Source organism: Camelina sativa, chromosome 13 (assembly GCF_030686135.1).
Source record: "Camelina sativa cultivar CO46 ecotype springtype chromosome 13, ASM3068613v1".
Lineage (NCBI taxonomy): Eukaryota > Viridiplantae > Streptophyta > Magnoliopsida > Brassicales > Brassicaceae > Camelina > Camelina sativa.
In genome coordinates this window covers 23,035,492-23,062,475 of record NC_141892.1, presented here as the reverse complement: position 1 = coordinate 23,062,475, position 26,984 = coordinate 23,035,492, and the positions used below count along the sequence as shown (strand labels likewise).

The 26,984-nt window shown below is 33.5% G+C and overlaps 2 protein-coding genes and 2 pseudogenes across 2 annotated transcripts; 2 read left to right on the top strand and 2 right to left on the bottom strand.

Annotated features, from left to right (window-relative positions):
• Positions 1 to 4,599: 4,599 nt before the first annotated feature.
• LOC109128469 (F-box protein At4g00893 pseudogene) lies at positions 4,600 to 5,525 on the bottom strand (annotated as a pseudogene).
• Positions 5,526 to 18,128: 12,603 nt separating this feature from the next.
• Positions 18,129 to 19,253, top strand: LOC104738413 (putative F-box only protein 15 pseudogene; annotated as a pseudogene).
• A 1,537-nt stretch (positions 19,254 to 20,790) lies between these two features.
• Positions 20,791 to 22,078, top strand: LOC104737242 (non-specific lipid transfer protein GPI-anchored 24-like). Its single transcript, XM_010457372.3, has 3 exons — positions 20,791 to 21,191; positions 21,420 to 21,458; positions 21,671 to 22,078. The coding sequence occupies exons 1-3, from the start codon at positions 20,840 to 20,842 to the stop codon at positions 21,769 to 21,771; spliced, it is 492 nt and encodes a 163-aa protein (XP_010455674.1). The 5' UTR covers positions 20,791 to 20,839; the 3' UTR covers positions 21,772 to 22,078.
• A 1,379-nt stretch (positions 22,079 to 23,457) lies between these two features.
• LOC104738412 (MYB-like transcription factor ODO1) lies at positions 23,458 to 25,952 on the bottom strand. Its single transcript, XM_010458590.2, has 2 exons — positions 25,659 to 25,952; positions 23,458 to 23,956 (listed from the first exon to the last, which is right to left on the bottom strand). Exons 1-2 carry the CDS (start codon positions 25,919 to 25,921, stop codon positions 23,509 to 23,511), a joined length of 711 nt encoding a protein of 236 aa, XP_010456892.1. The 5' UTR covers positions 25,922 to 25,952; the 3' UTR covers positions 23,458 to 23,508.
• Between the last annotated feature and the right edge of the window lie 1,032 nt (positions 25,953 to 26,984).

Below are 26,984 nucleotides of genomic sequence, written 5' to 3'. Positions count from 1 at the left end.
TAGACCATTAGAGTGGCCTAAGTATAGATCAGTTCTCCACAGAATCTATCAGGTGGTACGACAAATGCAGGATGTCTCCTTTCACCTAGCTGATCTGAAGGCCAATAGAGTGGCTCGTGAGATAGCGGGAAGTGTAACACGTGATGGGCGCTTTAACTCGTACCTCTCTCTGGGAGGACCTGCTTGGCTCCGGGAGCAGATTACGAGGGACAACCGAGCTTAGTCAGGGCTCTTTATGCCTTTGAATGGCTGCTTAATTTTCCATGCTTCAATTTTTGCTTAGCTCTGTTTCGTTTACTCTGTTTCTGTTGCTTTGTTTCTTTTGTTTCGAACCCCAAATTATTGCAATTTCATACGATCAAAAAACAAAAATAGCTATTTTTTATAATTATTTATTTTTTCTCCATCAAACATCTATTTTTCCTTTTTGTTTTCCAGTATAAGATTTTTTACAATTTTTCTTTTCTCAACATTTGGGCCACAACAGACCGGCACATTTGGACTATAGTTGGACTTACGACTTTAGGAAACGAGATTCAATCCCTTGTGTAGTGGTATCTTCTATAGTTGGACTTACGACTGGCCACTAGACTAAGGCTACTTCATGATTGTCACAATTACTTAGAGGGGGGGGGGGGGGGCTATTGAATTTGACATTCTAAATGATTTTAGAGTATTCTTAAAATCTTTTGTTATTCAGTTGAGGATTTTTAAAAATCTTCTGAAATCCTATGTTATTCAACTTATGATTTATGTAAAATCCTTTAAAATAATATAGAATGTCTTGTTATTCAATCAATAATTTTTAAAATCTACTTGAAATCTATTGTTTATTCAATATATCACAACTTTTTTAAAACTTGCTACTTTGAATGATTTTAAGAGACTTTATTTTGTTTTTTAGTTGAAAAGTATGACAATCAAAATCATAGCTATAGAGGTGGAATTTTGAAAGATTTCAGATAAAAAAAAGACTGAAAATCTTGAAGCCAAAAACCCCCGCCAATCATCAACCACCTTCTCCACCAGTCTCAGCATGAGCCGTCAAGTTTTCTGGATTTGCTGCAGCATCACCAGAAGCAGAGTAAAGGGATAACGAGTTCTATTGGTTTGGATCAGTCTTTGGGTTTGAGCTCATGGAGAGTTCGATCAGATTATTATTTGGACAAGAAAAAAGAAAACATCACCATTGATCAGTTTTTGATTTTAAGTTTTACATGAACCGAGGACATAGCTCCAACTATTGATCTGATTTTCTTTTGGTATTGTATTGTAAAATATTTTAAAATCACCTAAAGTTTAATAGTCAAATCTCATAGAATCACATTTCATTTTCTTTTCTTAAAATAGTAAAACTTTAAAACACAATCAAATCTTCTAAAAACTTACTAAATCTTTCAAAATTCTAAAATATTAAAATCCTACCAAATCCTTAAAACATCAAGTTGAATATACCCCCCTCTAAAGCATGTCATGACACAGTTATATAAAATATTAAAACCTACCAAATCAGTTTTCTTCAATTATTCGTCAATAGATGTGAATTATGCTTTTTTATATAACAAAGTTACTAGGAGATATCCCAATCAACATTCTTTTCAGAATTTATAATATCATAATAAAAATTATGGTTATATATGTATTTAAATATTATTTTGTTTGAGACAATACTTATTTTTATATTACAATGTTTGGGAAATCTACATATATATTTTTAAATACTAAATAGTTTAGAATATTATAATATTTTAATTTGTTTGATGTATATTACCATTTTATATTGTTTTTACTATATTTGCATCATTATTTTGTGAAATATTTTAAAGTATGAATTAATATATTTTAATTTTGAGCAAATAAAATTATTAATCGATCAACCCCATAAATTTAGATTTACAAATCCGGTGATGTGGAACATTAAAACACACATTTTTTTAATCTATAAATTGAGTAATATATCTTTGAAAGTTCAAATCACAATATACATATTTATTTATCATATGTATTATACTATTATCTGATAAAACAAAATAATATGTAAATAAAATTAAGAAAAAATGATAGGAGAATCATAATTTAAAATCTTAACAAAATCTTCCAAATATAGTTGTTAAAATAATAATTTAGATACTTAGATATAAAATCTTACTTTTTAAAATTCTGATTGGTTTAGAATATCATAAAATTAATTAGTAATTTTCGTACATAATTAATTAGAAATATATATTTTTTTGGAGATATATTAGTTACCAAATCACAATTAATGTTATGCAATTATATTTCTAATCACTATCAATATATTACGCAAAAACAGTTAGTATCAAATTACAATCAAATATTTTACATTATATGTAAATATATTTCAATACTTACCCGATATGGTCTCCCTCACTCAGACTCTCAAAGGCCCCCCCAATTACCATGTTTCCCACAAAAACAGCCCCCCACCCCCCCCCCCCCCCCCCACTGTTTTCAGAATTTTGGATGATTGGAAGTTTGAGTGCGCTTCGATTGTGAGAGTATACATCCGTGTTGATTCTTGAGACAACTCCTTTTGTTATGGATAGACCATCACCACCTAGAGGATATCCAACGATGCACACGGCTTGTAAGAGTCTAGGCATCTTCCTAAATAGATTCAGCGGTTTCAAATCCTTCCAAAAGTCTTCATCATCAATGACCAAAAGGACTAAGTCACATTTATTTCCTAAAGCCGAGAAGCTAGCCTTGTATTTAGTTCCGGATTTCAATTTTGTGACTTCAACTAATGTTGCACCGCTAACGACATGAGCGTTGGTTATGATTCTACGACCCGGAATAACAAATCCTAACAATTTGTGAATATGTAGGATTTCAACTGACAAATCCTACCAAACATGCCCATATTTTTTGAAATTGACAAATATACCCCTCAAAATCTTATCGTAATTGTAGAAATGGGTTCTCATTCTTATGGTTTGTAAATAATGATAGTTAAACATACAATCACCAGAGCCGTCGCACAGGATATTGGGGCCACAAGCTCAAAACTATGTTACGGCTGGCTTTATAGTAAGCCAAAGAAAGAAAGAAAAAAATTGTAAAAACTGTTGGTGCTATGGATTGAACCGTAGACCACAAACACAACTTGGTACACCTTTACCATTACACTAATGACATTTTTCAGAAATTTTAGGGCCGAAATATTTAATCAATTAGAAATATTTAATCAACTTGGTGCTTGGGACCGGCTCTGACAATCACTGTCGAATCTTTAATCTTATTGTGTGAACTACATATGTGCTTCTCACGATTCTAAAGTCAATAATGTATTTGGTTTCGGGGATTCTGCTAACAAAGCTTTGTAGTTTTTAAGATTGTTGGTTACTAAAAGTATGTTGTGACACAGTTCTATATCCCTATAAAATATTGGCTACAAATGAATTGTTTAAAATTGAAAAAGTTGAAAATATTAGGTTGAATAAAATTGGGCTGAATATTATTCACCTATTCATCTCAAAAATAGTGGTTGAACAAATTGAACATTTTTGCTGTAGAATTATTTGAATACTTGGAAACTTGGTTGAATATTTTTTTTCAACTTCTTCAACCTTTTTAGTGCAACCATTTGAATCCATTAAAAATTTACCTAATCATTTTTTTTTAATTAGAGGGGGTATTCAACTTGATGTTTTAAGGATTTGGTAGGATTTTAATATTTTAGAATTTTGAAAGATTTAGTAAGTTTTTAAAAGATTTGATTGTGTTTTAAAGTTTTTCTATTTTAAGAAAAGAAAATAAAATATGATTCTATGAGATTTGACTATTAAACTTTACATGATTTTATGTCATTGTATTCTTGTATTATAATTATGTACTATCAGTTATTTGACCATCATATATCTAGTGAGTTATAGTGTCACACTTTTGGCTCTTCTTTTTCTTCTATCAACCATATAGCAAAATCAACATCCCAAGTCAAAACATGTTTGATACGCACTAACATAATATTTGCTCCAATCCAACTATATATCTTACTCTTAAATATAGTAACTCATAGGATTACTTTATATTTGACTTTATTTATTCTATTAACTCTATTTTAGAAAAAAAAATAGAGCGATACATTGAATAAAATCCATGTTCTATTTTAGAATTACAGTACACTATTTTAAAGTAAAAAAAGTTGAGATATATATTGGAGATGGTTTTAAAGTCAAACCTTTTTGGATCATGTGATAATATGATCCAGTTAATTGCTATGATAAACACATATTCACAAGAGATTATATTAGACCTCATTTTTGTTAATAAAATTGTTTATTTCTTATTAGTCATTACTAGTTATTTTATGTAATCTCTCGAAAAGAAAGCTCACACTTGATGACTTGGACAAGCTTGTGAGCTGAAGGGAAAAAGGGTTGAAGAAGAGCATCCTGAACTCCAAAGAGTCTTTATCCGAAAAAAAAAAAAAAAAAAAAAGCAGAATCCGAGGATACAAAAGACCTTAATAAAAAAAGATAAAGCTTAAAGTCTTAAACCGTAACCAAAAAATTAAGCCCTAAGATAATTGAGACGATCTTACTCTTCCACGGTTCCACCGTAATCTGTGTTGTAAAAGCTTTCCCATTGGTTTTTTTTTAAATCTTCACATGTAGTCTAAAGCTTTCTTCGGTGGCCTGATCCAAAGATTCTCAAGAGGACATAAATCCTCCTGTTCTTGCCACTGCTTACGCGGATAATACCTCTCTTCATCAAACGAAAAAGATACACAACGCTTGACATTAAACCTAAGCCTCGGAAAGTAAACACTGTTCCTCATCCATGGGAGATTGAGTCTCATCTCAGAGGAATAAAGACTCGTAAACATTGTCAATCCATCAATTGTAGTACTATTGATCTCCTCCCAATGATAATCGTCTAATTTATACACAATCGGTTTCTCACCACCGCATAAAAACATTTTGAAGAACACTCCTTTCCGCGCAGCCAAGAAAATTCTCTTCTTCTCCGCTCATATTGGTAGTTATATCTATCTAAGTAGGGACATGGCGGTGAACTCGTATAACTATAACGCCATTCCCGAGAGGAAGGTTCAAAGTAATATAATCTTCCTTCACCATCAAGGCAATAGAAGCGACGTTTGGCATAGACAACATTGCTGTGCTTAAGTATATCGCTGCCATAGCCAAGATGGAAATATAATTCCTCAGTAACCCATTCAGGTGCTTCAGGATGGCAAGTGCTTGTAGTGACTACACCATACCTAACATGCTTAAAAGCCAGCAACACGCAAGTACCTGATGTAGGTGCGCAAGAGAAAGCGATTGCATCATATGACAACGCATATTTTGGTAAGTTAATGACCTTACGAGTAAACGGGTTGAAGAAGAACATTTCGTTTGAAGTTGGTTTGCGCATTAGTAACCATCCATCTCTTGAGTAACACACCGTGGATTTAGATAGCTGGGGTAGATTCAGTGTGTACATCTTCTGCTGCAATGATCGTAGAGTTCAAACAAGTTTCCGCGTTTAGGTAAGTACATAAGCCAAGGAGGCTTGTCTACCTTCCGGACATATAGACCGGCTTCACGCCATGTTTTGCAGACAGCAGATGCACGAATGTTATCTTTTAAGTCGAGCTGAGATATTATTACTTCCAAGAGGCATAATGTCAGGTCAGCAAAACTTGGCTTCTCTGCTTCCTTGCTCTGATTCTTACTCTCAAGGAAACCGAATCCTTTCACATCTCCATTTGACCTGTGAAAGAGTTTTGGGTTTTTCTAAGACTCATGAGATGCTGATAAATCTGACAGCTATAGTGTTCCTATTAATTCTGATAATGTTCACATAATGCAACCCAAAATTACATTGAGATTGGAGAATACATAATTTGTTCTACAAAATCTTAAAACAGACTAGTCATTTCGGTTAAACTTTCGGTATACATAATCTTTAATTATTACATAACTTAACGCTAGAACACGTCAGGCCGGTCCTACTAGATCTGACAAACACTCATATAGAAAAAATACTAGACAAAATAAAAAGACATGAACTCTTCTAATATATCCGGCCGGTTCTAGATCTATTACAAAGGAAAAGGGAAACTCACGAGTTAGACCTCCCATTCTGGCCGGGCATAGTGATAGACGACGATGAAGAGAGAAACGAGAAAATTGAAAATTTCTCCAACGAGCCGCCATAAAAGAAACTTTGCTAAAGAAAAAAAAATTATTTAGGAGAAAAATAGCCGAGTGTTGTAAGAATGAAAGTAGAGAACTTGAGGTTTTGTTTCTCTCCTTATTATTAACAATTCAATCGAACAAATATATTATATATTAGTAGGCAAAGCCTAAACCTAAACCAATTAGGACATGGTCGATGGGCTTTACACAATAAAATAAATAATGGACCCGTTATAGAAGTCCACTCCAAGTGTTTTACAACACTCCCCCTTAGATGATATAACCGTGCCGATGCTAAGGGATCAGTGCAATACGCTTGGGGGTGCCGCCTCATTAAAACCTTACCAGAAAAACCCAGTGGGACAAAACCATGTTGAAGGAAAAAGAGTACAACACGCATTGCTCCCCCTGTTCTAAGCATCACTGAAAGTCCTCAAGCCTCCGCATTCCAATCTAATGCGTGAGCTTCTTGAATGTCGATGCCGGTTAAGACTTGGTGAAGAGATCGGCTGAATTGTTGCAAGATTGAAATTGTACCACTTGAACTTCTTTGGCCTTCTGTAATTCATGCGTGAAGAAGAACTTGGGTAATATGTGCTTCGTTCGATCTCCCTTGATGTAGCCTTCCTCGAGCTGTGCGATGCAAGCCGTATTGTCTTCGTAGATCACGGTTGGTTCTTTGTCATCAACCATACCGCAGTCCGTCCTGATATGTTGAGTCATCGACCTCAACCACACACATTCCCGACTGGCCTCATGCATAGCTAAAATCTCTGCATGGTTAGACGATGTAGCTACAATGGTCTGCTTCATAGAACGCCAAGATATTGTTGTACCACCGTGTGTAATTTCATAACCGGTTTGGGACCTAACATTATGTGGATCGGATAGATAACCTGCATCAGTCTTTGTTATGGTTAGTATAAAATAAACGCAAATCTATCGTCCATTGTAGGTAACGTAAAACATGTTTAATATCGTTCCAGTTCCTTTGGGTCGGACAAGAACTAAATCTTGCTAGGAGGTTCACGGCAAAACATATGTCTGGTCTAGTGTGGCTAGCCAAGAACATTAACGCTCCTATAGCACTGAGTTATGGCACTTCAGGACCGAGAACTTCTTCATCGTCCTTCTTTGGACCGAATGGATCTTTATCTAAATCAAGGCTCCTTACAACCATTGGGCTAGTCAATGGGTGGGTGAGCTTGGTCCATATTAAACCTCTTGAGTACCTTTTCTGTATATGCCATTTGATTCACAAGGATCCCATTATTTATGTACTCAAGCTGCAATCCCAAACAGAACTTAGTTTTACCTAGGTCTTTCATTTCAAACTCTTTCTTGAGATATTCAACTGTTTGGGCGATTTCCCCAGAGGTTCCTAGGATATTCAAATCATCCACATATACTGCTATGATTACAAACCCTTTGTTTGCAAACTTCTTTATAAAAATACATGGACTGATGGGATCATTCTTATAACCCTCTTTGGCTAGGTACTCACTTAATCTATTGTACCACATTCGCCCACTTTGTTTCAGTCCATAAAGGGATTTGTCTAGCCTTATGTAGTATTGTTCTCGAGAGCCACTCTTATCTTTGAGCTCAATACCTCTGGTAATCTCATATAAATTTCATTTTCCAGTGGACCATACAAATATGCGGTTACAACATCCATTAACCACAAATCCAGTTTTTCTCTTATAGCCAGACTTATTAAATATCTAAAAGTCGTTGCATCCATCATATGGGAGTATGTCTCCTCATAATCTATTCCTGGTCTTTGAGAGAATCCTTGTGCCACAAGTCGTACCTTATATCTCACTATTTCATTGTTCTCATTTCTCTTTCTTACAAAGACCCACTTATGTCCATTTGGCTTTATATCGAATGGTGTCCTTAAGATCGGACCAAACACATTCCTCTTCTTTAAAGAGTTTAACTCCACGTCAATGGCTTCTTTCCATTTTAACCAATCTTTACTTTGAGTGCACTCTAATATAGTGTGGGTTCATGATCCTCATTTATTTCAAGTGCTACCTTGTATGCAAATATTTCATCGATGTCGACATCTTTTCGGTTCCATTGTATTCCAGACATGATATAATTGATTGAGATCTCATTATTATCAACACCTTCAGGTCCTTGAGGTTCAGCGTCCCAAACCTCATTCGATACCTTAGGATTTGCCGCGGCCATGTCTACACTTTCCTTAACCTCGGTTTTATTTGTACCTTTTTTAGATTTCCAAGGGTTCTTATCTTTGGAACCTAATGGTCTACCACGTTTCAAATGGGCCTTAGACTCTGTAGCAACTTGATTATTGTGTTCCTTCTGAACATCAATACGTACTGGTGCATTACAAGCTGGTATGTACGATTTTGTTACTCTCCTCGGGGCAGCAAATGAATCTGGCAATTGAATAGCTAGCTTTTGCAAATGTATAATCTTTTGGACATCTGCATCACATGCTAGAGTCCGAGGATCTTGCCAATTTAAGGATGTTTGATTCCATAATATCTCTTTGACCAGCTTGTTATTCTCTCCACCTAACATAGGAAATTCGGATTCAGCAAACTGACAATCCGCGTATCTGGCCTTAAATAAATCACCCGTAGTTGGCTCAAGATACTTAATAATGGTGGGAGAATCATATCCAACATATATTCCCATCCACCTTTGAGGTCCCATCTTAGTTCTCTGTGGTGGAGCAATCGGTACATAAACGGCACACCCGAATGTTTTGAGATGGGATATGTCTGGCTCATGACCCGTTAGTAATTAGGATGGTGAATACTTATGTTCACTAGATGGCCTGATGCGTATAAGCTCAGCTGCATGTAATACTGCGTATCCCCAAGCCGACACAGGAAGCTTCGACCTCATAAGCAATGGCCGAGCAATCAATTGAATACGTTTAATAAAAGATTCAACTAATCCATTTTGTGTATGTTAGAATTGCCGTTTTCATTTTGTGTATGTTCCACACTCACCCCCATGGACATACAATATTCATTAAACGCTTGGGATGTAAATTCACCATCACTGTCTAGACGTATAGTCTTAAGTGGAAAATCTGGAAAGTGGGCTCGCAGACGTATAATCTGGGCCAGCAATCTAGCAAACGCAAGGTTTCTAGTTGACAATAAGCAAACATGCGACCATCTGGTCGATGCATCAATAAATCATGCGGTATTTGAGACCGATCCATGCAACAAAATTAGGCCATGCAGTATTTGAGACCGAACCATGCCAATCACTTAGGGTCATGCGGTATTTGAGACCGAACCATGCCAATCACTTAGGGTGTATAGGTCCACATATGTCTCCTTGTATCCTTTCCAGAAAATGCAAAGTTTCTTTATTTACTTTTGCTGGTGATGGCCTTGTAATGAGTTTTCCTTTTGCACATGCTACACACGTGAGATGTTTAGGAATAACTCTTCTCTCTTTAAGAGTGTGCCCATCATAATTCATTATTAGCTTACGCATCATGTTAGAACCCGGATGGCCAAGCTGGTCATGCCATAGAGTGAATTGTTCATTGAATATTTTATTCATTGCCAAGTTAGCCTCTATCATATTAATCTTAGCATGGTAAAGACAAGTGGCTAGTGCAGGTATAGTCTCTAGGACTTTCTTATGTCCTTGGGTGATCTCAGTTATATGTAGGAACTCTTTGTTTCCTTCACCCTTTGTTTCAACATGGAAACCATTCAAACGAATGTCCTTTAAACTCAATAAACTCCTCTTTGAGCTGGGTGAATATAAGGCATCACTTATTTCAAGAGGTGTGCCATTAGGTAATTAAATATGAGCCTGGCCGTAGCCTTCAATTAGGCTTGCTATACCCGCAATTGTACTAACATTGGCATTTTTCATAATGAGATTAATAAAATATCTCTTGTCCTTCAAAATCGTGTGGCTTGATCCACTATCAACCACAAATATATTCTTGTTCTCAGCCATTTCTAATATAGACAAGAATTTATGTTTTAAACTTAAGGTAATAAAACAAACAAATATATTGAAGGAAATAAAATAATTGAATTTAAACCAAAATAATTATTCAAAATAATAATCCAAACAATAATTCAATCAAATGCAAAGCATAAAACATAAAATTAAATCAAGAAAACATTTGAGTTTAATTATCCTCTATTAAACAATCAGAGGTATCATAATCTAATAGGTCATCCTTTTCATGGTCAAAATCACCTTCACCATCGAGATGAACCAGGTTAGCTTCTGGATTTTTCTTCAAATTCTTTTGATAGAGATCAACAAGGTGCTTGGGAGTTCTGCATGTCTTTATCCAATGGTTTCCCATACCACATCTATGACAAGTGGAATTGGTTTTATGTTGCGGCTTAAATGTCCCGCGGCCTCTATCCTGACCACGGCCGAAGCCGAATCGGTTTCCAAGGCCTTGACCACCAAAATTGTGTCCTTGGTAGTTCCCACGACCAGGACCACCGCGTCCACCTCCTCCACAGCCACGGCCATACTTGTCCCTATGGACATAGTTAGACTCCTTAGTCTCTTTCGGCTCTTTAGGCTCTTGAGGGTTTTTCTTTGCCAAATCAACCTTGTGTGCTTCTCGTAATAGAGCTGTACCAGAAGGTCTCAATGCACTATTCATCATCAATAGCTCATTGTTCTGCTCAGCAAGCAGCAAACAAGAGATGAGACTTGCATATGTCTTAAACCCCTTTTCATGATACTGTTGTTGAAGAAATATGTTGTTGGTGTGAAAGGTTGAGAATGTCTTCTCTAGCAAGTCCTTCTCAGTTACCTCTGTACCACATAACCTTAGGATTGAGACTATCTTAAATAGCTCTGAGTTATACTCATCCACGGATTTGTAGTCCTGGATCCTTAGGTTTTTCCAATCGAATTGAGCCTTTGGGAGGAGAACCGTCTTTTGGTGTCCATATCTGTTTTTCAACTCTGTCCAAAGGTCAAGAGGATCTTCAACAGTGAGGTACTGGTTCTTGAGACTCTCAGCAAGGTGGTAGCATATATGCATAATTGCCTTGTACTTATCCTTTTCTGCACATTCAACCTCATCCTCAATGCATTCGCATAAATCCTTTGATTTCAAATGGATCTTAGTGTCCAAAGCCTATTGCAAGTAATTGTCTCTAGAAGCATTAAGGGCAACATAGGAGAGGTTGTTCAGCTTTGCCATCTATAAAATAGAAAACAAGCACCAAGTTAAATCATGCGGTATTTGAGACCGATCCATGCAACAAAATTAGGCCATGCAGTATTTGAGACCGAACCATGCCAATCACTTAGGGTCATGCGGTATTTGAGACCGATCCATGCCATAATATTACACTCAAATTTCGTAATTCTAATATGCATGCAAGACACCAATCCTAGATAGATTATATTCTAGTATGAACATATAATCTTAATGTTTTAAAAATTTTCCTTTTTACTAGATAGAATTTCCTTTTATTTAACTTTTCCTTTTCTAATTAGGATAACAACAAATTTTAGGGACTAGACTTTCTTTAGGGTTCCGAATTTAATTAGGATTTTTAGGGTTTTTGATGTTAACAAACAATCAAACATGATCGGATTCTAACAACCTAGAACAAACAGTTTTATATTTTTCTATATGAATTTCGAATTTAAGGGTTTAGTTCTAAGGTTCTCATGCATCAAGCAAACAATCATAATCGGATATTAATCATAGTATAATTGGTTTAATTTACAAACAATCTATGCAACCCTAAACATCAAGACAATTGATTTTAAAGTTTTAAAGTTATAGGGTTTTAAGATTTCAAAGCATAAGAACTTGTTTGTTGATTGTTTACTTGTAGTTTTAGGGTTCCAACAGATTTAAAAGATCAGGTTCGATTCATAGGTTCTAAGGAGGTTTAATTTTATTTACCTTTCACCGTTTTGGGGTTGACTGGAATCGAACCGGAAGCTAAAGACCTCGGTTGTACCTTGAGTTGATCCACGAACCACGAACCTCGAACAGGATAAGCACACGAACCGATCACGAGCAGAGCTTTACCACGAACACGCCTTGATCATGAACAGGAACCATTTGTAAGCTTGGATGAACAAGGGGTGAAAGCGGCGGCGGTTTTAGGGTTTTAGGGTTTTAAGGTAAGGTTTTTTCTCAGCTGGTTTTAGAGCTTCATGCTGATAACGTGTTGTAAAAGTAAGAATGAAAGTAGAGAACTTGAGGTTTTGTTTCTCTCATTATTATTAATGATTCAATCGAACAAGTAAATTATATAGTATTAGGCAAAGCCTAAACCTAAACCGACTAGGACATGGCCGATGGGCCTTACACAATAAGATAAGTAATGGACCGGTTATAGAAGTCCACTCCAAGTGTTTTACAACACCAAGTCCATTTTTTTATATTACTTCAAAAAAGCCTAATTATTTGCGAGTCGTACGTGTGACGAAACAAACGAATCACTAGCCAAAATTATATGCGTTACTGCTGACGTGGTGGGTATTTTATAGGAAAAATGATTGCCAGGAACACGAATATACATAGGTACACACATACAAACAATATAAATATCTTGTTAACTACATGAACTATTGACATCACATAAGAATATACATAGGTTATGTGTACAACAGCATAAACATTTAACTCCGGTGTTTTGTTGGTCGAAATCCAGTGTTGACCAGCGTTGACCAGAAAAATATTAAAAAATATATATTTTTTTGTTTTATGTATTTCTGATAAATAAATAAAAGTGATAAATGATTTGTATATTTTTATAAAAACAAAATATAACAACAAAAAGTTATAAGATAAAAAATAAAAGAAAATTATATACCAAACAAAAAATTAAAAATTATTTAACAAACAAAATTTGTGGTATATCTAGTTAAATAATTTTGTTATTACATAAAATATACCAAAAATAATATAATAAAATTACGCCACCAAATTTTATGTTTAGCAGATTTTTTCATAAAACTATAGCAAAATATACCTTTTCTTTTTAAAAAATCATTTTTTAATTTCGTATTTTCAAAGGTAGGGGTTTTAATTTTTTTTCTCTTTACCTATTTTGCCATTTTTTTTTACTTATTATGTCATGGGATATATATCCAATACATAATCTTATAAATAAGTAAATATTTAAACACCCACATTTGAAAATACAAAAAAAAATTAAAGGAAAATATATATTTTGTTATAGTTTTATAAGATTATGTTATTTGAAATATATTTAAGACATTGCCAACCATTTCTTTGTTTTTAATAAGAAAAAGAAAGGAAGAAAATAATAAAAATTATATTTGTTTACATGAAAGACATATATCTAGAAGATAATTGAAAACCAAAGTTGTTTTTGTAAAATCAAAGGTTGGTTTTGTAAAATCAAAGAAAAAGTTGGCAATTCCTTGGATATATTTTAAATGACATAATATTCTAAATAAGTAAAATGAACAAAAAATATTTAAGACCTCCAACTTTGAAAATATACAAAAAATGATTTTTTAAAAGTAAAAGGTATATTTTGTTATAGTTTTATGAAAAAATCTACTACACATAAAATTTGGTGGTATAATTTATTCTATTATTTTTGATATATTTTATTTAATAACAAAATTATTTAACCAGATATACCACAAATTTGTTTGTTATATAATTTTTAATTTTATTGTTTGGTATATAATTTTCTTATATTTTTTATCTTATAACTTTTTGTTGCTATGTTTTGTTTTTGTAAAATTATAAAAATCATTTCTCACTTTTATTTATCTATAAGAAATAAATAAAAACAAAAACAAATATTATTTTTAGGAAAAAATAAAAAATATAGAGAAAACTATTAGTTCTGCCATACACAGTACCAAAGGCTTTTCCCAATGTCATTTCTCCTCAAGTCTTTTCCCGCCTGCCACAACCTTATATCTAAAATACCATTATATCATTTTCTCTTTTAACCTAAAACTAATTAATTGCTTTTGTTTTTCTTTTTCTGGGAGTTGAAAGGCAAAGTTTTTTCCGAGATCTCAATTTTTTTTGTATTGCAAATCTCAGATCTCTTATTCTAACTTAAGGCTTTTCATCTTCTACCATTTCAGTTGCCATACATAGCAGTGCTGCAATCCTCCGTGCTCATCTTCTTCCTCAGTTGTTCTCTATATTGGTGTTGCTAACCTCCATATTCACTTTGTACGGCGGTGCGAACCTCCATATTGTTCTATAATATTCACCTTGCTTGGTTGGAGATGACAGCTTCCATAGGTGAATAACATATTTCATCCACTGGTGGATCGTAAGATTCTGTATGTGCGTCACCTGCAGAGGTGGACCAAGTTTTAAGTTATTGACAGACAAATGTTGTTAACCAAGCAGATCTGGTCCACCAAGGAGACCGAAGGACAAAACGTGATCCACTAACCTGTTCGAGCGTTTAATCCAGTCCAGCGGAGGCACTATAAGATCGGTTTGTGGCGGGAAGCCTATAGGGTGAAAAAAAGTTTCATGTTATTGATGGACAAGTATCGTCAACCAAGCGGATATGGTCCATTAAGAGAAAAAATGATATAATTGGGATGGACAAGTGTTGTCAACCAAGCGGATAATGTCTACTAAAGAGAGAGAAGGACATAAATATGGTGGACAAATACCTTTCGAGCGTTAAATCTGGTCCACTGGAGGTACAATAAGATCGGTACATGCGTCGTCAGACCTAGAGGTGGACAAGTAGAGTCCAACCAAGTGGATCTGTTCCACTTAGAGATACACTAAACATGACTGGGAGTTGGATCTGGTCCACCAGAAGTTCAACAAGTGTGTGTTTTGTACCGCAAAATTCACGCCACTCGTCCAATTTTTTTCTTTCTTAAACCATATATTTCTTTAATTCAAGGGTAGAAACATATTTTCATCATATAGCATAAAAATTAGAAAATGACATTTCTAAAAAGGAAAAACTAAAAGTGGCATTTCTCACAACTTTAGTTTTAAAAGTGGTATTTCTCACTAAATTCCCAAATATATATTTTAAAAATAATTTTCTGGTCAACGCCGGTCAATGACGGTCAACAATGGTCGACGCCGAATTTCGACCAACAAAACACTGGAGTTAAATGTTTATTTAGTTGTATACATAACCTATGTTTGTTTATGCATGTCCTTATGTGATGTCAATAGTTCATGTAGTTAACAAGATATTTATATTATTTGCATGTGTGGCCATGAGTTGGCGTGCATATACTTCAGGTAATTGGCAATCATTTTTCCTATTTTATAAGTACAATACTAATCTATATATAATAGCAAAATCTTTTTTTATGTCAACTTTAATCCAACCGATGAGATTAGTTGTATTATTTCATCTAACGGTTTAATGATTTTAACAGATGTAAGTTTTTTCCTTCAAATAATCGTGTATTTTCGTCATGTCCCATCTTTCAAAAATCGGATCTATTAATTTTTGAATCTCTTCGTCGTACCCCCATCTTTCAAAAATCGCACTTATTAATATTTGCACATTTTTGTTTCAAACCTCTATTACACCTTTATACTTTACACCTCTTTGTTTATTATATATAAATTTTTTATGGACTACAAAAAAAAGTTTCAAATTTATTGTTTTCTGAGTATTTTTTAAACTTACAAGTAATTAATAAAATCAGAGAATTATTTTACTGGAGTGTTTTTTTTAATTAACCTGCATCATTCTTTAATTCAAGGTATTTTTATATTTGCGTTGCATTGTAATAGATATAGATAGATTTTATGAAACTCACTGAACCAATGACAAAAGCTTACGAATGAAACTGTTAGTGTCTACTAATGAACTTGTTAGTGTTCATTCGGTTAAATATGAATAAAACCAATTTCTTCTCTGCTAGATTATTATTATTATATGTGTGGTCATATAGTTCGGAAAAAGTATAACATTAATGATCTGTAAAGACATAAACCTTCAGACATACAAAGTTTATTTTATTCTTTTTGTATTGTTCTATTTCTAATAAACCCATTTTTGGGGGTCAACTTTAATCTAACGGATAAGATTATTTCTATTATCTCATCTAACAGTTTAGAATTATTAATGATCCCAACAGTTCCAAGTTTTTTTTCTTCCAATAATCGTGTTTTTTTGTCGTACCCTTATCTTTTAAAAATCACACAAATTAGTGTGTACACTTTTTTGTTTCACACATCTATGCTTTACAACTCTGTATTTTACACCTTTTTGTTTATTATATATAGATATTTATGGACTATTAAAACAAGTTTCAATTTTATTGTTTTCTGAGTATTATTTTAATATTAAACTTACAAGTTAATGTATTGGAGTTTTTTTTAATATTTTTTATATATAATAGCAACCCATTTTTAAGGTCAAGTTAAATCTAACGGATGAGACTGTTTTTATTGTCTCATCTAACAGTTTAGATTTGTTAATGATCTCAAAAGTTGCAATATTTTGATCCAACAGTTTTGTTTCTTCGTCGTACCCCTAACTTTTAATGTTTGCAATTGTTAGTTTTCGCACCATTTTGTTTCACACCTCCAAGCTTTAAAAATTCTGAGTATTATTTTTTTCAATTTATTAATCAACATTGATTCACTCATCTTTGTTAAAATTTGGATTGTTTTATTTATTGATTCCATCATCTAACTTTTGTTTGGTGTCGTTTTCCATTTATACCACGTCAATCATCTCTTCCAAGTATTAATCTAGGTAATTGATCATGATTTCTATTTTTCATAGATTTATATGTTTATATATTATAGCAAACTCACTTTTATGGGTCAATTTAAATCTAACGGATGAGATTGTTTTTTTTATCTCATCTAACTGTTTAGATTTGTTAATAATCTCAAAAGTTGCAATGTTTTGGATCCAACAATTGTGCTTCTTCGTCGTACTCCCAGCTTTCAATGTTCGCACTTGTTTGTTTTGCACATTTTGTTTAACACCTCTTTATTTATATATATATATATATAGATTTTTATGGACTTTGAAAAGAGTTTTGTTCTTTGATAACACCTCCAAATTTAAAAATACCGAGTATTATTTTTTTCAATTTATGAATCAACATTGATTCACTCATTTTTGTTAAAATTTGGATTGTTTTATTTATTGATTCATTCATATAACTTTTGTTTGGTGTCATTTTCCATCTAATACATGCATGATCATATCTTCCAAGTATTAATTTAGGTAATTGATTGTGATTTCTAATTTTTTGTATATAGATTTATCCTTTTAGTCAATTTTGTTGGTTGCAGGCTTGCAGATATGAGCTCTTTCTCCCTGCTTCTCTTATATTATTTTTTGTAAATTTTGATAGAATAATGATTTAAATATTGGTTTATTTGAATATCTTTCAAATTGATTATCTGAGTATGATTCAACAAGCCTTGATTCAGATATCTTTATTATTATTTTCTTATTGTCACTGAATTGATTTCTATATAGACAACACAAATTTTATTTAATTAATTTGGTTGATTCATCTTAGTCATTATTTCTGACTTTTATACTATACAGTTAAAAAATTACCATAAAGTTTCTACTCAAAACGTGAAATTAACAATGTTAGTCATTTTAAATTTTTACTTGCGGCACAGCCGACATCTAAATATTAACCAATACTAAACTGGTACACATTTGATTACTCTAATATGCATACAATATGAATATTGAGATTTAATAATCTCTATTTTCTAAAATTGTGTAGTTTTCTTCTTTTGTCAAAAGTATTTTTATATACACATCAGAATATTAGAAAAAAAAAAAAAAAAACTCTAACTAAAAAAGGATATAGCGCTTTATTGGTTTACCGCTCAACATTGTTGGTTTACTTTCATTCGATTGGTATTTTGGTTTGGTTAATCACGATATAGCGCTTAAAGTCTTAAACCTAACTAAAAAGGAAACAAGAAACCTTATCAATCAAGAAACCACATCTCTTTGTTTCAATCAACCGTTCATGGCTTCTACGAAGCGTTTGTTGCGGTTTTTGCCATTTGAGCTAATAGAAGAAATACTAATCAGGACTCCTGCTGAGTCTTTGAACCGATTCAAGTCGACGTGCAAGCAATGGTACGATCTCATCACCGACAAGAGATTCATGTACAATCACTTGGGTCGCTCTCCGGAACGTTTCTTAAGGATCGATGATAATCAGACGGTTCAAATCATGGATCCGGTGACCGGAATCCATAAATATTCACCACTCCCAGACGTGTTTCGCTCTCCACATTCGTTTGATTATATGGTTCACTGTGATGGACTCATGCTGTGTTTCGGTGGTCACCCGATTTACAATAGAGAAAGAGACATCGATCTCGCAGTTTGGAATCCGGTTACGAGTAAAATCAAACGGATCGAACCCTTGGTCTGCTACTCTAAATCTGATTACTTTGGGATTGGATACGACAATACGTGTCGCCATAATTACAAGATCTTGAGGTTTTCTGGTCCTCTGTCTTATGATGATCCAGAAGAGTGTGAGATATATGAATTCAGGTCTGATTCGTGGAGAAGTCTTGATGCTAAGCTCGATTTGGATATAGATACTGATTGCCAAGGTGTGTCAGTGAAGGGTAATATGTATTGGATTGCTGCCACATATGTTCTAAGTTTTGATTTCACCATGGAAGCGTTCAAGAACCTATGTGTTTGTCCTCCTTTCCACGAGACTAGACGATTAGCCTGTTTCAGTGGAGATAGGCTCTCTTTATTACTACAACATGGTGACGAAGAAGTATCAACTGAGATTGAGGTGTGGGTGACAAACAAGTTGAGTGATAAAGTTGTTTCGTTTACCAAATATTTTAATGTCACTAGCCCTCAGCTTCCGTTGTTACAGTACGATACTGATATGGCTCGTCCTGGATACTCCATTGGAAATCACAAAATTATCATGGCATGGTGCGAAGGATATGTCAAGGAAGATGATGATAAGTGGTGGTCTTGCATCACTTTTTACCAAATTGATCAAGGTGGGATCAGAAAACAAATCGAGACAGGACGCCATGGATCTGATCACTACGGTGACCCGTTTATTTGTAGCTATGTGTACGTTCCAAGTCTGATTCCAGTTCCAGACTAAGAAGGTTGTTTGGTGTTCTTAAAACTCTGTTTGATTTCTCTCTTTGTGTTTATTTATTGTTGATCAAGGATCATCCTTCTACCATGTATTTTGACATCAAACTGCAGATGTTATTGACATAGACTAGTTTTGGATTCTGTAGTGATCTTTGACAAGTTTTAGGTTTTGGTCCACAGTATCAGAATCACTCAAAACAGACATGTAACTATTTTACAAAAAAAAAAAAAAAAAAAAAAAACTTCCTACTGAGTTTGGAAACCAATAATATAAAACTCGTCTTTACTTCTTCTGGATTGGTACAGAGCAAGTCAATGTCTCAAATGGTGAAAAACTAATTATCGCGGTTGAGATCATACAAGTTAACAATACAATGGGAAGTCTATTTGCACTCTTGTCCTTGTCATCATCAACATCGGCTACAAGATGGCGAATCTGAAGAGCAATACCATTTCACCTTCTCTATATGTTCCACTGTAACTTCCCATCTATGACGTAAACTATGAGAACCCAAAAATATGTTATTCTCTAGTATTTTACCCAAATCAAGATTAAAAATCTCATCACGCAGTAAAATCCTAGTTTTATAAATAATAAAGGTACATAACCACTGATTTTTGTAGGTGTCGTGTGGAACTACCAATGTCGTGTGGAACTACCAATAATAAAGGTACATAACCACTGATTGTTTGTGCTATTTATTCAAGAAAAAAAAAAGTTACCCTTCTAATTCATTTTAGATTTTAAAAGTTATTTACTTAAAATATATAAGACCCCTAAATTAACATCATGTATTCATCAACTGTTATTATATATTGATTATATCATTCATTCATATGTTATTCATACATAGCATCAACTAATAAGTCTAATATCATGCCATGCCGGCGTAGTAAACTATCATAGTGACCATTTCTGACGTGCATAATGATACTCTCTCGATATCTTATATTATTCAGGGAAATTCATGTTATCTTTCTACGAAAAGAGAATTTATTTGCTGGTTATTTTTTTTTCTCCATTTGATCAACTTGCAACTAAAACTTTGAAAAAAAAATGAAATATATCGCTGTAGTAGACCAAGTTTAACGATAAATTTTTTTCTTTTTTTTGTTATGATAAAGTACTAAATAATAAATTGGATTAAAATAAATCGAACAAGTTATATTTTAAAACAGAATTATATTTTTATTTTTTTACGAAAAATCAAACTGAAACTTTGAAAACTAATTTTGTATATTTTAAAATCCAAAAATTTGAGCCAAAACCAACACAATACCTAATTTATGTATTAGATTAATTTAAAATTTGAACTTCTTCTTTTCGAAACTGAAAAACTCAAAAAGAAAATTCAGATCAAACATTGACCATTAGCTCCTAATAAAATGTTTCGTGCAAAGAATTATCTTACTTTAGGAACTGAATAAGTCATTCTGTTACAAGAGTCCACGAATAAACTATGTCAATTAGGGTACGGTGTATATCATAATGTGAATTAAAACTATAGTTTTAACGGTTGTGTTGTGTATATAAATTACTAGTTAAGAAAGCACAACAATCGAATTAAAACGATCCACTGACGATTAATAATGGCTCAAATAACCGCCGTGATCTTCCTCTTAGCCACACTGTTGATGGCAGCCACGACTGTTTCAGGACAGGGACCACATATCCCGCTGGCTCCTAGTCCTGCAATCAACGAGGTTATGAACTGTACTTCGGGTTTGGCTGTTTGTGCTCCAGCAATTATTCAGGGAGGAACTCCGTCGCCGGAATGCTGCACTGCCATAGAGACTGCGGTGAACACGCAGCTATCTTGTCTTTGCAAATTTATCAAAAGCCCTATGTTGTTTGTCCCTTTCAATGTTACCACCTTCAACGCTCTTTTCTCCCAAACTTGTGGACTCACCGCCGATCCAAACTTGTGTTCCAAAACTACTGGTAACGTTTTGGTTACAGTCTTTATATATTATATGCACTAGATAGCAATATGTCGGTTCATTTTTTGTATATGTTTAATGTTCATTCCTAATATGAGTTTAACCATTTTAAACATATCTCTAAAAAACATTATGCGCTAAGTATGTATATCACTTATCTGAAGTTTTGCCACTACGTTTCGTTAAGTGAATTTCAAATTTTATTTTCTTTTTTTTTTGGTTAAACTAGCTCAAGCTCCTTTGCCGCAGACGAAAGCACCAAGTCCAGGTAGGAACAATTCTTATACTATGTTTTTTTTTTTTGGTAGGAATAGGGGAACAATTCTGATTTATTACTTATTGTTTTCAGTGTTAATCGTAACGAATTACGAGGAAAGTGTTGAGCAATATTGTTTTTACTTAAATCGAACGGTTACATTGCAATATCTTTTCTAAGGTTTTAAAAGTTTTAACTAAACATGTTTGTTTTGCCATTTCTAGTACCAACCGAATCTGACAAGGATGCTGCAACTGCAAGCAAACTCGCGGGAACAGGCTTGGTCGGAATCGTCTTGATCACGATCTCTGCGATGTTTTATTAAAATCTTAATTTCTTTGGACTTGATCGTCATGATCACGCTCATAAGTCATAACCACATTATGTGAGAATTATGTTTGGACTTTGGTTTGATTCCATGGATTCGGCTGTTTGTTTTTTACATTTACAATTTTGAATGTTTTTGGCTTCAATATCGTTTTTGTCGTCAATATTGTTTCACCGATGCATGAAACAAAGAGAGAGATGCGTTTTATCAGTCACAAAATTGTAATAGTGTAGAATAAAGAACTTTTGATCACATGTGTATAATATTGTGATATTACTAAGAAGAGACCATTACTGTCGAGATATTTGAGATTGTGTTGCAATATTTATATTAGTTTTCAAGAATGACGGAGATATATGATCACATGATATTATGAAGATAATAATCTTACTTCTTAACTAGTCCTCTATACACTTCTTTCTTTTTCAGCCATATATAAATTAGTTAGAAATAATAATATATCATTTTTTCTTAATAGAGTAATTTTAATGATATAGGTTTTGAATTAGTTACAAAACACGGTTTCGTGATACCTTTCTTAGAAAACTATACAAATAATCATTTGTTTACGAGATCGTGACTAAGTTTTCGATATCTAAAATCTTTTCAGTAACTAATGTTATTTTTTTGAATAAGCGTAAATAGATAGAGATATTTCTATAAAAGTTTAATACTTTAAACTATAAAATTCTACTATGTTAATTGAGAAATACAAAATTAAAAGTAACTTTGAAAAGTGTAAAAAATTACATTGAGGGTATAAAAATTGATTACATGGATATCTTAACGAATTATTATTAAAAATTGTTAAATAACGGCTAAAACTGTTGAGGGTATAAAAGATAATTATTATTAATAATTATTAATTAAATAAAAGGGTAGCAATCGATTACATAGATATCTTAACGAATTAGAATGTGGGATATCTTAACTGATTACATGGATAATAATCGATTTAAATTAAATACACTAACCAAATATTCCAAACAAAAAAAAAAATTCCTTATTAAAATCTTATAAAATATTCCCATAAGATATCCTTTTAACAAAAAAATCTCATAAAATACATCTCAAAATATCATTTTTAGTCACAAACCATTATAAATAATTTATTTATAAAATTTATTATTAAAAAATGTTTAGCCGGGATTAGTACCTAGTATGAGGTATTTTGGCTAGTTCGTACTGGTTTGCAACTCAAAGTTATATAGTTTGCAACTTTGCATGTATGATTTCCACAAAGAGAAATTGCTTCAAGTTGCAGTTAAATATATATAAAAAAATCGTTGTTGTGACAATTGATTCCACATTTCCACTACATAAATTACGATATCGACACATTTTATATTTAATGGTGGTAATATACAAACCGAGTCTCTAGCTCATCGTGTTCACGTGAAATGATAACGCCCTTTGACCAAAATAAAAAACTCTGAAAAAAACACCAAATCTGGATTCCAAAAGTCTCCAGCTGGGCTGTCAAAGAAAGAAAAAAAATATTGGTTGAATAGGAATAACTTAGGAACAACTCTGAGTAAAGTGATCTTAATTAACCATAACCCTATTGATACTTTTACCGTTACCCTAATATTATACGTACTTTTTGAAAACCATGGTGCTTCTTTAACTGATTTACATGATTCTTCATACATTACTTTTATCTTACTATGATGTGTATGCATATTTAAATATGTATATGTCTGTAGATGTGCCATGTGTAAATGCATATGCTAATTAATCCTTGTGACCAGTCTCCATGAAGCTTTGACCAAAACCATGGTAACAATCGAACCTAAAATCCTGAACGCCAAAGTTTTGGCAATAATCTAAAAACATCCAACTGTCACCGTTCTTTTCTTCTAATGGCCATGTCGGAAGATCTTCCCCGGCCACAATGTTGTTCTTGTCTCCGACTGTTCCAACAACACCGACATTATTATTGCTCCATGATGGACCGACTAGTGGAGGTTCATCGTTGGTCCATAGAATATTGAATAAATCTTCATCGTTATGAATAATATCACCAAGTAACTCATAATCATCTTTTGAACTATTTTGATGAGTGATCGTGCTACTTTCATCGATTTCCATCTTAAGGAGCTTCTTCTTGATATGAGTATTCCAATAATTTTTTATTTCGTTGTCTGTTCTTCCTGGTAATCTTGCAGCGATCTTGGACCATCTATATACAAAATGAAATTTAAGAAATATGTTTAGTTACATTGAATATGCTTTCCTTTGAATAATAATGGTTTGAGGTTGTTGGTAGAGATGTCAGAGTCTTGTGCCTTCGAATATATAAAACACAAAGGAAACTAACAAAATAAGTTATAATATTCTATTTGGAAGCGATGAACGTTACTTTGTCTCGAAGTTAATTTCAAAATTTGAAATAGAATGCAAAAATTTTTTTATAAAGAAAACTATAGAAGACTTTAGTTCAAAGATGGAAAACTGAATTAAGACATATATCGTTTCTTATGCAAGTCATCAATAATATAATCCAAACATTATCTTATATAATAATATAATCCAAACATTATCTTATATAATAATATTTAAGATCAGTTTTCAGTTCTTCATGACAATTACATTTTCTACAGCATTTACCATTAGACAACATATATATTATAGCTTTTTTGATGTTTCACAAAGCAAGACATCAAGTTTGACTGAACCAAATTTTTTTAATAAAATACATGTGAAAGTTATTTTACCTCGGAATAACCCGATTTATATGAAAATAATAATGATGACAATCATTAAAAAAAATGATGACAATCATGTGAAATGTACACGAGTACTAGCTAAGAACAACAAACTTGCTAAATACAGGGCTAACAACATGCATATGATATACGCCATGTACTATATTTGTGAATTGAACTTTGGCAAATAGTCTCGTTGTTTGTGACAACATCGTATATGACTTAGTTAATGCATGCATATATGTATTCTAGTTTTTTTTTTTTTTTTTTTTTTTTTTTTTTTTTTTTTTTTTTGTAAACTTGTGAATTTCATAAATGAAATGATTGCAAAGTTACATCAACATAGATAATTGAGGCCATCCTTTGCCAAAAAAAAAACCAAAAACAAGAGAGAGTCTGACAGCGGCGAACAATGAGTAGATCAACTAGTCATATTTTAGCCAGGTTTGCAAAAGATTTTTGAACTTCCGGCGATGTTGTTTTGCCAATATCGCATCCCTGATCTGACGGTCAAGAGTTTTGAAGAGTACCAGCGCGTCTGTGGATATATTGTTGTGGTAGCGACTGTTTCTCTCCATCCAAATTGCGTATAGAGTGGCCTGGGCCACAAGTCTCCGCAGACAACGGGGAGAGGTATGATCTCTAGTATCCAACCAAGCAGAGAAAGCTCGCCAAGTATGGAAGAGGATCGGACCGTACCCTAGACGCATGTTGATTTTCATCCAGAGCTGCTCGCTAACCTCACAATGAAGAAATATGTGATCCCTGGTTTCTAAATAAGAAGCGCATAGACAACAACTTGCATCAATTTGCATTCCCCAGCTGACAAGTCTTGCTCGTGTAGGAAGTCTGTTTAAGTGCATCAGCCAGAACATAAAAGCATGCCTCGGGACATGTCCCTTATACCATACCTGATCTGTCCATGGTTGGTGTGTCGATTTGGGCCAAATAGTTTCCCAGGTTCGTATATGTATTCTAGTTATACACTTATACATCGTATAGGGTTTTTTTTTTTAAATATGTATTCTAGTTATACATCGCTGATCCATAATACATATTAGAAATAAGTTTACTAATCAAGAAGGCTTAGTTAATGCATGTATAACTAGAATTTATGACCAATGATCAATTACATACTATAAAAGAAATTGGTTAAAAGTTAAAACTAGCTCAAACATGTTGCCGATAAGAGCATGAATGTCGATGACAAGCTGTTCCTCGGCGTCAGAGAGAAGACCTCTCTTCAAGTCAGGTCGAAGATAATTGGTCCACCGTAGACGGCAGCTCTTCCCACAGCGACGAAGACCGGCCAGCTTAGGCAAAGCCCTCCAGCAACGGTGGCCGTTGTTCAATAGAAAATTTATCAATTTCTTGTCTTCCTCCACCGTCCACGGCCCCTTCTTCACCAGAAGCTTGTCGCAACATGGCTGCCTCCCCATTAATTTATATTTATAAATATACTTATATGTGTTATGTATATCAGTTTTAGAGAGATATGAGACCTTAAATTTTTAGAAATTAGAAAGTATATACCAAATTAGAAGATTTATGTCAAAAGCCTAAGCATCTAAGCTCACCCACCTATATATAACCCCAACATTTTCTCACATCGTCCGCCACAACCTTTTTCTTTATAGGAATAATATAATTAATTTATTAATTTCGTATATACATATATAGATGTATAGAGAGAAAAAAAAATTGCAGACCGAGGATGGCAAACCTAAAGAGAGAACACCATTTAAACTCTGAAGAACGCATTGTCACAATTCAAACCCGTTTAAACTACTCAATGGAGAGCTTAAATCCAAGTTTGCAGAGAACTATACTGAACCTACAAGATGAACTGACAAAAGCATACATTGACGAAGAAAACCACTGGCAATAAAAGGGTCGAAACCAGTGGATGACTGCTCGAGATCAAAACACAAGCTTTTTTCATGCTTATGCTAAAACTCGATTTGCAAAAAATTGGATTTCTTCAATATCAGATGATCAAGGTCAGGTTTACCAGGGTGATAAGGAGGTTGGAGAACATGCTCAAAAAAATTTCACAAATATTTTTTCAACCACGAATCATTCTGTCTCTCCATCGGTCTTTGCTGATTTCAACCCTAAAGTCTCGGTGGAAGCAAATGAGCGGCTAACCAAAGCTTTCACTAGTGAGGAAATATATAATGCAGTGTGCTCGATAGGTGATGATCGTGTTCCAGGTCCAGACGGTCTAACAGCCAGGTTTTATAAAACTTGTTGGGACACAGTTGGTCCACAAGTTATACAAGAAGTACATAACTTCTTTGAGACTGCAGTAATGAAGCAAAGCATTAACCATACAAACATTTGTATGATACCAAAAATTGATAATCCTAAAACCCTCTCAGATTACCGGCCAATAGCTTTATGCAACGTGCTATATAAGATTATCTCAAAATGTCTTGTTCAACGATTTAAACCTCATCTGAATGACATCGTCTCAGACTCGCAGGCAGCTTTTATCTCAGG

What these genes read in the sequence shown, in the direction of transcription:
- LOC104738412 (XM_010458590.2), bottom strand. Translation starts at nt 25,921, where the DNA reads ATGGGGAGGCAGCCATGTTGCGACAAGCTTCTGGTGAAGAAGGGGCCG. An exon ending in CATGCTCTTATCGGCAACAT is followed by an intron (nt 23,957 to 25,658) that starts GTTTGAGCTAGT and finishes TTTTGTATATAG; the next exon opens with ATGGTCCAAGATCGCTGCAA.
- LOC104737242 (XM_010457372.3), top strand. Translation starts at nt 20,840, where the DNA reads ATGGCTCAAATAACCGCCGTGATCTTCCTCTTAGCCACACTGTTGATG. An exon ending in CTTGTGTTCCAAAACTACTG is followed by an intron (nt 21,192 to 21,419) that starts GTAACGTTTTGG and finishes TGGTTAAACTAG; the next exon opens with CTCAAGCTCCTTTGCCGCAG. An exon ending in GACGAAAGCACCAAGTCCAG is followed by an intron (nt 21,459 to 21,670) that starts GTAGGAACAATT and finishes TGCCATTTCTAG; the next exon opens with TACCAACCGAATCTGACAAG.